This window comes from Rutidosis leptorrhynchoides, chromosome 3 (assembly GCF_046630445.1).
Source record: "Rutidosis leptorrhynchoides isolate AG116_Rl617_1_P2 chromosome 3, CSIRO_AGI_Rlap_v1, whole genome shotgun sequence".
NCBI lineage: Eukaryota > Viridiplantae > Streptophyta > Magnoliopsida > Asterales > Asteraceae > Rutidosis > Rutidosis leptorrhynchoides.
This window is the reverse complement of record NC_092335.1, coordinates 492425184-492434438: the sequence shown is the minus strand read 5'-3', so window position 1 is coordinate 492434438 and position 9255 is coordinate 492425184. Positions and strand designations below refer to the sequence as shown.

At 33.4% G+C, this 9255-nt stretch overlaps 2 protein-coding genes across 3 annotated transcripts; both read left to right on the top strand.

Moving 5' to 3' along the window:
* The first annotated feature begins 1410 nt into the window (after nucleotides 1-1410).
* On the top strand, nucleotides 1411-3250 carry LOC139898196 (uncharacterized GPI-anchored protein At5g19250-like). The gene is made up of 2 exons (XM_071880923.1): nucleotides 1411-1498; nucleotides 2618-3250. The coding sequence occupies exons 1-2, from the start codon at nucleotides 1411-1413 to the stop codon at nucleotides 3130-3132; spliced, it is 603 nt and encodes a 200-aa protein (XP_071737024.1). The 3' UTR covers nucleotides 3133-3250.
* A 1426-nt stretch (nucleotides 3251-4676) lies between these two features.
* LOC139898195 (nicotinamide/nicotinic acid mononucleotide adenylyltransferase-like) lies at nucleotides 4677-8901 on the top strand. Of its 2 annotated transcripts, none has more exons than XM_071880921.1 (10): nucleotides 4677-4889; nucleotides 5233-5318; nucleotides 5406-5479; nucleotides 6932-7017; nucleotides 7102-7185; nucleotides 7470-7554; nucleotides 7706-7785; nucleotides 8097-8198; nucleotides 8429-8487; nucleotides 8568-8901. In XM_071880921.1, the coding sequence occupies exons 2-10, from the start codon at nucleotides 5242-5244 to the stop codon at nucleotides 8665-8667; spliced, it is 747 nt and encodes a 248-aa protein (XP_071737022.1). In that variant the 5' UTR covers nucleotides 4677-4889; nucleotides 5233-5241; the 3' UTR covers nucleotides 8668-8901. The 2 variants fall into 2 exon arrangements, with proteins under 2 accessions (XP_071737022.1, XP_071737021.1); XM_071880920.1 differs by having other exon boundaries at nucleotides 5226-5318.
* The last annotated feature ends 354 nt before the right edge of the window (nucleotides 8902-9255 follow it).

Here is a 9255-nt window from a genome sequence, read left to right as displayed (position 1 = left end):
AGTATTTGTAAGATTCATATAACTATTTGAATACAGTTTTCATTTTTATTCACAAAGTTTTTTTGTTTTTTTTGTTTTTGTTTTTGTTTTTTTAATGTATAAATGATGGGTAGGATGACAATGTTTATCTTAATATCAATATCATTTTACTCTTTGATTAAAAAAGTTACTCATCATAAAGGGGGTTAGAAACATGCTCGGGTGCAATAGAGGAGGTTTTTGGAATTCATTGAAGTTAACCTCTGGTATGGTTATCGTGATAATCCTAGCCGAGATGATAATCCTAGGAGGGTGGTTTTGCACGTCGTCCGATGACAGTAAGGGAAAAAACCCTGCGAGTGAGCCGCATGTAAAAACCTGGTATAGATTGTATGCTCTAATTGCTTGAAAACCCTTCTATCTATAAGAGGGAATTGGAATTTTGAAGGAAGACTTAAAGACAGCCCACGGAACTAGCTCAACTTCTGGCTCGATGAGCTACGCACATCATCAGTTACAACTGAAAGTTGGTAAACCATTTGTCATGGTGATCGTGACGTATTAAAATTGTCAAGATTTTTAAAAAATGATGATTGTAATGTGATAATGTTGTGGGATGTAACGGTATAGTGAAAATTTTGTGAAAAAAAGGTTGTGAGATATCAGATATGCACCACCTAAAACAAATGAATGCATGTGCACACTTTTTCAAATTAATACCCACTTTCTTAAACTTGTACCGGATAGGAGGGTTGATGATACAACACAAAAACTTCTGATAAATGCCTATTTTTAGGGATTTAAATAAAATAAACGCCTACTTTTTTACTCATTCAAAGCTAATACACGCTCTCAAACTATCTCGCATATAACGACCTATAAAGGACGTTTTAATATTTTTTATATGTCAAATGACTCACATCAGAAGTGAACACCTTTTGAGAGACGCTTAATAAGTGAACTAAATAGCTTTTTTATCAATATAAAACAATCGATGCAATTTGAATAATAGCCATGAACTCGAGTAACCCAATTCAATTAATTCGAGTCCATAACACACACCCCAACAAACCCATCTAATTTCAAACTTATTTTTTATAGATCTACCATTACATTATACGATTATATTTTCCAGAAATACCTACTAATAACTTCAATTAAAAAAAAAATTGGGTAAGACGTGATTTGAAGGATATTTTTGTATTTAGTTTTGGAAATATTAATTCCCTAACGTAATACGAGAGATTAACTATAAGGACCAATTCTTACCAAAATCAGATACAGTGGACTAATCATGCCAAACATTTAAACTTGATCGACAACTTGAAAGTGATGTGATGTCCGAATAACACGACATCGTTTCACTAGTTTCATCAACTTCTTATAAATCCTCAATCTTTGTTCTTCATTTCTTTCACGGACCAACCAAACATGGCGATGGCGTATTTTCAAAGATACATCATTCTAACTCTCATTATTCATTCAATCTTTTGCATCAACCACGCAGTAAAGTGTGATGGTATGTTTACTCTCATCATCTTACATTTCTTAAATTTATTTATTTTAATATATATAAAAGAAAAGAAATTTCAGCATTGTAAATCATGCTTTTGCAGATATATATGAGAATAGTTAGGTTTCTAGTTAGTTAGTGAAGTTAACTTCTTTTATTTTTCAATCTTTTTTGTGAATGAAGTTTCTGTAATTTGGTATAGTTAATAATGTTAATGTGTTTGATGAGATGATGTGAGATTTAGATCTGATTAGTTAACTTTTGATTTGTATCAGTGAGATTAATTAATGATATTATATATAAAATAAGATCTTGAAATGATATATTTGTGGAATTTGATCTAGTTGATTCTTTAAGGTAATAGTGTTATTTTTTGTTAATTGGTTTGTCTTGATTGATTAGGTGAGAAAATTTAATTTTATCTGTCTTATCAAACAATTGACTTGTCATTTAGTAAAATAAATATTGATTGATTTGTGGTTTTTTTTTTTTTTTTTTTACGAGGAACCCCTAGCGACGAGCCATAATGGCTCCCCTCTAGTTGGTAAACCCCGGTTAAACGGCAAGCCAGGCCTCCACCGCTACCAGGCAAAGCATCCTCTAGTCAATCAGTCACTAAATGGAGCTCGACCCAATGTATTTGCCTTGAAGAGAATCGAACCCGTGACCTCTTGCTTCATTGGAAGTTCTGGTGGCTACCCAGGCTATCCCTGGATGGTTATTTTGCTTCTTATATGTTTAATATAAAACTTAAAAATTAAAATATTACCAGTAATATATATCAAGAAAGTGTTTAAGCTGATTTGACACATACTAGAAGATCACTCGTTTCAACATGTACTACATATGATTATGACCCGTTTCAAGCCGACTCAACTATCCTGACCCGCCCATGTTGCCACCTCTCATACCAACCTATATCAGATAATGTTATGTATAGTATAAAACATTGAATTAAAACAAGTTTTTTTATTCCATTTTACTCTCAACTGTCCTGACCCTCCCATGTTGCCACCTCTCATAAGTTAATGGTTTGACTTTTATCATTGAATTTAAACAAATTTTATTTTTATTTTTTTTATTTTTTATTTTTTTTTTTTTATTTTTTTTTTTTTCATTTTACAGATGAAGAAGATAGTCTTCTTTCAGGACTCAATGGTTACAGAGCAACCCTAAACTTGACAACTCTAACCACAAACGACCGTGCTAAATGCCTAGCTGATAAAATTGCCGACCAACTCAAAAAACAACCCTGCACAAACACCACTGGTTCCAACACCGTGCCAGGTACCGAGCCAGAATTTTCAAACTTTCCAGACCTTTTAAACAAATGTCATTTAAATGTCACAACAACACGAGATGGAACTATTCTCCCTGCGTGCGTACCAAACCTTGACCCAACCCTTGTACTTTCGAACTACACACAATCCCAATACTCAAACTCATTAAACGATACAAAGTATACTGGTGTTGGGATCGGTTCTGAAGACAATTGGATCGTTGTTGTGTTGACTACAAGTACACCCGAAGGTGGATATTCGGCGGGTAATAATGATACAAATTTTGTTTCAAAGATTGGTGTCACAATTCACTACTTGGTGATTATGGTTGTAGTAATTTTCTCGTTGTTGTGGGTTTGATTGATGTCATAGAGTTATTATATTATGGATTGTTTGTTTTTGAGTTTCATATTGTATTAACACGGAGATGTAAAGGGGATGTGTTTGTTGACATACTTTGGACCTTTTTGAATGAAGTCCGGATTTTGCTTTAAGTTGTTTTGTTTATAATGTGTTCATGTGTTTAATGTTTTAACGTCTTCATATGTTTAATGTTTAATGTGTTCATATGTTTGCTGTATTAACAAGGTTGTAAATCTCGTTAGTAAGGAAGTATTCGGCCGGAACTTTTTAGGGAGTACTTGGCAACTCGGGAATACTTCGATGTTGACAAAGTTTAACTTTGACTCACTTTTGATAGATTTTCCATGTAATCCTGAGTTTTAAATCAATTTGGACTGATTTGTCTAATCATCCCAAGTTTTAGCCAAGTTTGATTATTTTGACTGAGTTTGATTACTCGACCCAGAGCTCTCTAAAAACCGAAGTGAGTACTCTACGACTCTACAACCTTGTATACATGACGGAGCCAGAACTTTTTTTCAATGGGATTGAACATTTGTTATACATATTTAAATTATAAAAATTGTACTTTAAAACAATGTTAAAACGTTAGAAAAATTATAACAAACAACATATAATAGATTTAAACGACTAATACTAACAATGAAAAGATGGAGAGTTGAAAAATATAATAGAGGAAAATCTTATAAAAGTTTATGTTTTACAAAGAAAAAGAAAGAAATAAAAGTTAAAAGTTGAAGGAGATGAAGTTGTTATAAAAAAGTAAGGTTCATATGAATTTTATGCATATTGTTTACCGGCATAAACACAAAAATAGATTCCTATATAACTAAGCGATTGCAAAACGTGGTGGCTCTTCATCTCCATATGAATTTTATGCATATAAGAAATCTTAAATCAGCATAACAAGGTTCGGATGGTATGCTTAATCAAAATCTGTCAATCAAAATTGTCACTTTAGACGAAAAAAGAAAATAGCAGCCTGCAATTGACATCAGGAAAACTCGGTCAACACTCGGGATTAATCGGAAAATTAGTTAAAAATCGGCGAAACTTGGTATTACTCAGATAATAAAGATAATAGATCAAAATTAGGTCAAAATTGGTCAAAGTCAAACTTGATCAACATATCCGAGTACTACCCCGAGCACGGGCGGTTTTATTCAGGGGCAAGCGGGGGCAGCCGCCCACAGTGAATTTGCAATTTTCAGTGTAAATTTTTTGAATTTTTCGACTTTGCCCCGGTGAATTTTTTTTTTTTTTGCCCCAAAACCTACATATTTTGCCCCGAAACCTTCAGACTTTGCCCAAAAATCTCCAAATTTTACCCCAAAACCTTCAAATTTTGCCCACAAACCTTCAAATTTAGCCCAAAAACCTCCATAATTTTGCCTAAAAAAGCTCATTTTTTGCCCCAAAACCTCCGTATTTTGCCCAAAAAAATTGCTACGGTTTTAATTTTTTTTTCTCCAGTGAAAAAAAATCCTGGTAGCGCCACTAACCCCGAGTTGTCGAGTACTCCTAAATAGTCCCAACCGAGTACTCAAAGTCCAGACGGAGTACTCCCTGTGTTGCGATTTTCGAAAACTTGCCCAAAAGAATAAAAAATTTAACAGAGGACACTTCGGTTTATGTAATAAAGAAAAGCAATACCTTCCGATCGACGGATAGTCCACCTGAGCCTCAGTCGCCGGAGACTTTCCCCCACGCAGGCAGTAGTCTCTCGCCGGAATCACGCCGAGAGCCGACAACAGGTTTGTTCCTGCCCTTTTTCACGAATTACTGATTATTTTTTCTTCCATAAATTTGCTGCTATGTAAATATATATAAACTAGGGTTTTATGGATGCTGATTTGTTATGAAAATAGTTACAAACTATTCGATTACACATATCGAATCAAAGCGGTGTTTGGTTATTATGCGTCTAATCTGCATTCATTTGAGTGTTCTAAGGTTTTGATTTTTTTTATTATTATTTAAGGTCCAAATAATTAAATTTTCAGATTACTGATTGCTGACTGTAAATTGAACTTAACCTTCAAGTATATATTACATTAGGGTTGAAAGTGTGTGAGTTTGTTTTCCGTTAGATATCAGGTAAATTAAATGGATGTTGTGTTGCCACTCGATAAGTTGTCATTAGATTCTACGGATGAAGATGGTTTGCCACGTGTGAACACAAAGTAAGTATAACTGATTTATGTTATTTGATTAACTTTTAGTGAAAGCTGTATACATGATTGTGAATAGTCCGTTACTCCTGAATGCAGTGGGGAAATGCATGTAGTTTTGGTATCGACTGGAAGCTTTAATCCTCCTACCTTCATGCACTTGCGCCTTTTTGGTATGTTAGTTGCTTGTTTATTAACTTCATGTTATAAATCTTTAGTAACTTGACTACATATGATGACCAAAAGTGGGATTCTATTTAAGTCAAAGTTTTAGGTGCTGTTTTTTAAGATTTTTTCTGAAGATCTGTAAAGAAGATGTGGTCTAAAGGCAGTGGCGGATCTTGAACAAATTTCTTGAGAGGGCCAAAAATATTTTAGCGTGAAATATTGTTTGACAAAAAATCTATCGTTATATTTTGATGAATCTTTGCTTGAAAAATATGTAGTTTATTGAACATAATATATAATATATAATAATCATATACATTTTAACTTTGGTTATTTAGTCATCCAACTTAGTTTAATTATTAAGTAAAATTAACATAGCGTATTATGAATTTTGGAACATATTGTTAAAATTTGTTTTTAATGTGAGTTACTACTTACTATCCCTTCATTCATTACTCCGTATTTTTTACTATATTTTATTTTACAAGTGGGAGCAATATTTTAAAATTGTAAGGTTAAATTTATAAGGTTAAAAGTGACCTTCAAAGTAAACTTAAAGGAGTTGTTTGGTAAAAGAGTTGAAAGTACAGGACCCCACTTCCTATTTCTTACCTCTTTCTTCATCACTATCACCATTTTTATAATTACAGTTGCAGTTGCCGAAACAACAACAACAACAACAACAAAACCCAATACCACATGAGTGGTGTATGGGGGAGGTGAGATGTAGACAATCCTTCCCCTATCCGAGAATAAAGACAAGTCATTTCTCCACCCAGAGTGAAACACTCTCAAAAGTAGAGAAAGTCATCCCTCTCTCTATTCGACGGATAAAGAGATTGCTTCCGAGAGGACCTCCGACCTTTAAGTAGGAAAAAGTTTTTTTTAAAAAATAAAATATAATAAAATAAAAATAAGTAGACGCCATGAAAATGGTAGAATCAAATTTCCATGGGTTTTAACTCATGCCTAGAATTTAATTTAGGCTCTAAGAGTCAGTCAAGTCGCCAATAAATCGACGACTGCTGTCGACTCAATAGAGCCTATTTGCAGTTGCCGAAACTTTCCATTAAAATTGAACCTAAGCTTCTTTTTTTTCCTTCTAAAACAAATCAAATATATAAGCTACTTGTTCAGAACTTTGGGAGGGCCAACGCCCCTCCCTGCCCCTCTAATGATCCGCCACTGTCTAAAGGTCTGTATGCTGAATACTGAAGACTGTTTGTTTTTATGTCTACAAAATAACTTAATCCCGTATGCAACACTTAGAAGCACATTTCCAAGTCCGCGAGATAGTAGACAGAATAAGATATTATTTTATCTTATGTCTTCAGAAAAACAAACAGTTTGCAGTAAAAATATCTGCCAGTCCGCAGACATAAGATATAATAAGGTCTACAGACCGAAAAACAAACGACACCTTACTATTGCTAACTCCTCATATTTTCCATGCTTAGAATTGGCGAGAGATGCACTCAACTCAAAAGGGTTTCATGTTGTTGGAGGTTACATGTCGCCTGTTAATGATGCATACAAGAAAAAGGTATGTGGATTCTGTTTGACTAAACAATAATTTGTACTCGTTGTGCATGAGCTTTTTGTTTTATATTTTATAATATGTTTGTAGGGTCTCATACCAGCTGAACATCGAATTACAATGTGCCAACTTGCTTGCAATAGTTCCGATTTCATAATGGTGGATAGCTGGGAGGTAAGAAACTTGAACATCTATGAACATTGTATTATATCTTTAGTGTGGTGTCATAATGACTGTAGTAGCATTAAACGCCTTGTAATGGACTAATTGTGAAATGGAAGTTCGTTTCAATTTATAGTCTATTTGTTGATATGTACTTTAAGCAGATTAAACATAGAATCCATTTCTGTGTTTATTGATCGTACATTGTTTGATACCGTTTCCCTTTAAATTCCAACTCTTTGTTTTATAAAGGCCCTCCTTTTTTTGTACTTATTGAGCTATTTATTATGTTTTAGGCAAAGCAAACGTCGTTTCAGCGCTCATTGACAGTGTTGTCAAGAATCAGGAGCTTCTTTTGCGATAACGGGTTGATACCTAGTGGTATGGTCTACTATCTACAGCTACATATTAATATTTTAATATTAATATTTAATTTATTATGATAAGCTTCATGATTGACATTTTGTATCTTTGTAATTTGTCCTAATCAATAAATAGATATTTGAGTATTAAATCGGTTACCGAATTGTAGAATTCCTGAAAGTCATGCTTGTTTGTGGATCTGATCTACTAGAATCATTTGCGATTCCTGGTGCTTGGATACCCGAACAGGTAAATTCGATCTATGTTATACATAAAATTGTGATTCTACCAAGAACATTGTGTACCGCAAAGCTATCTGCAGCAAATTTTTCAAAATCGAATTTGACTTTGATCAGTCAACCTTTGACTCTGGTATTGACTTTGACCAAAAGTCAAACTTTGACTGAAATACGAATTTTTTTCAAATTGTAACTTACAGTCACTTACAAAATTTTCTATGACCCTAAACAAGTTGCAATAATAGACACACATTCAAACAAAATAAGTCATAAAATTTTGTGATCGGTTTTATTGACTAGACATGGATCTTTTGATTACAGGTCAGGACAATATGTAGAGACTATGGTGTCGTTTGTATTCGGAGAGAAGGTCAAGACATTGAGAAAATCATCTCGCGTGATCAAATATTAACAGAATACAAGGTAACGGACCATCATTCTTTCACTAAAAATATAGTAGCATGCTAAAATCACTCTGCTTGATCACATTCATTTGCTACATCTTCTTTACTTGATATGCCAAATTTTTTTTTTTTTTTTTGGTTGAGGATTTATGCCTTAGGCTTTCAAATCCAAATATATCGGTTTATGATGGTATATATCTATTTTGTTGCTCATATTTCGATTATAACATCTTGTTCTAAGTCATGCAGAATAACATTGAAGTAGTAGATGAAATAGTACCCAACCGTATCAGTTCAACGTTAGTAAGGTAGCCATTAAACTGCACTACTTTCATCCTTTTCTTATTTGCTGTCACATGATACTTGGTGACTGTATTTTTAATAACAGAGATTGCGTTTCACGAGGTTTGTCGGTCAAATATTTAACTTCCGATGACGTTATTGATTACATCAAACAAAACCGACTATACACAAACTCCACAACCTGACAACAATGAAGCTTTGAACAACACCAAGTCACTAACAAAGGACATCCATTACATCCTTCACAAATTAGATGAGAATGTAGGGACTTTAAGATTATATCACAAATACCCAAATTCTGTATTTATTTTGGCTATTACTTGTCAATAAAGTTCAAGAATTTTGTGATTATTGTGTAATGATTCAAATGTGATGTAGTAACTTAAAGATGATTATAAATATAACCATGAAATTGATCTTTTGGCCACTTACAAGCTATTTTATACTGTATTCGTTTCTTGATTCAAAGTAGTTAAGTACTTAAGTACAACGTGAAATGTCAGTTTCTTCATGTACAACGCACACTAACATGATACTCGTGTAACTAACACACATCAAATATGGTAAGATATCCAAAACGCCAAACATTCTTGCAAGTTGTAATGACTGTCAAAAACAAATAATATGCCGACTTTTTTCGATTTACAATTTTACAATAGACATTTCTCGTTTGATTTTTAAGCTTGAAACATTGTTCTAAATGTTTCACCATATTCACTGTAGAAATCAAGTTTCAATTTTTTTCCCCATTTTTTCTGAATGGCGGTTAGGAG

What these genes read in the sequence shown, in the direction of transcription:
- LOC139898196 (XM_071880923.1), top strand. Translation starts at nt 1,411, where the DNA reads ATGGCGATGGCGTATTTTCAAAGATACATCATTCTAACTCTCATTATT. An exon ending in CCACGCAGTAAAGTGTGATG is followed by an intron (nt 1,499 to 2,617) that starts GTATGTTTACTC and finishes TTCATTTTACAG; the next exon opens with ATGAAGAAGATAGTCTTCTT.
- LOC139898195 (XM_071880921.1), top strand. Translation starts at nt 5,242, where the DNA reads ATGGATGTTGTGTTGCCACTCGATAAGTTGTCATTAGATTCTACGGAT. An exon ending in TTGCCACGTGTGAACACAAA is followed by an intron (nt 5,319 to 5,405) that starts GTAAGTATAACT and finishes TCCTGAATGCAG; the next exon opens with TGGGGAAATGCATGTAGTTT. An exon ending in ATCAGTTCAACGTTAGTAAG is followed by an intron (nt 8,488 to 8,567) that starts GTAGCCATTAAA and finishes TTTTAATAACAG; the next exon opens with AGATTGCGTTTCACGAGGTT.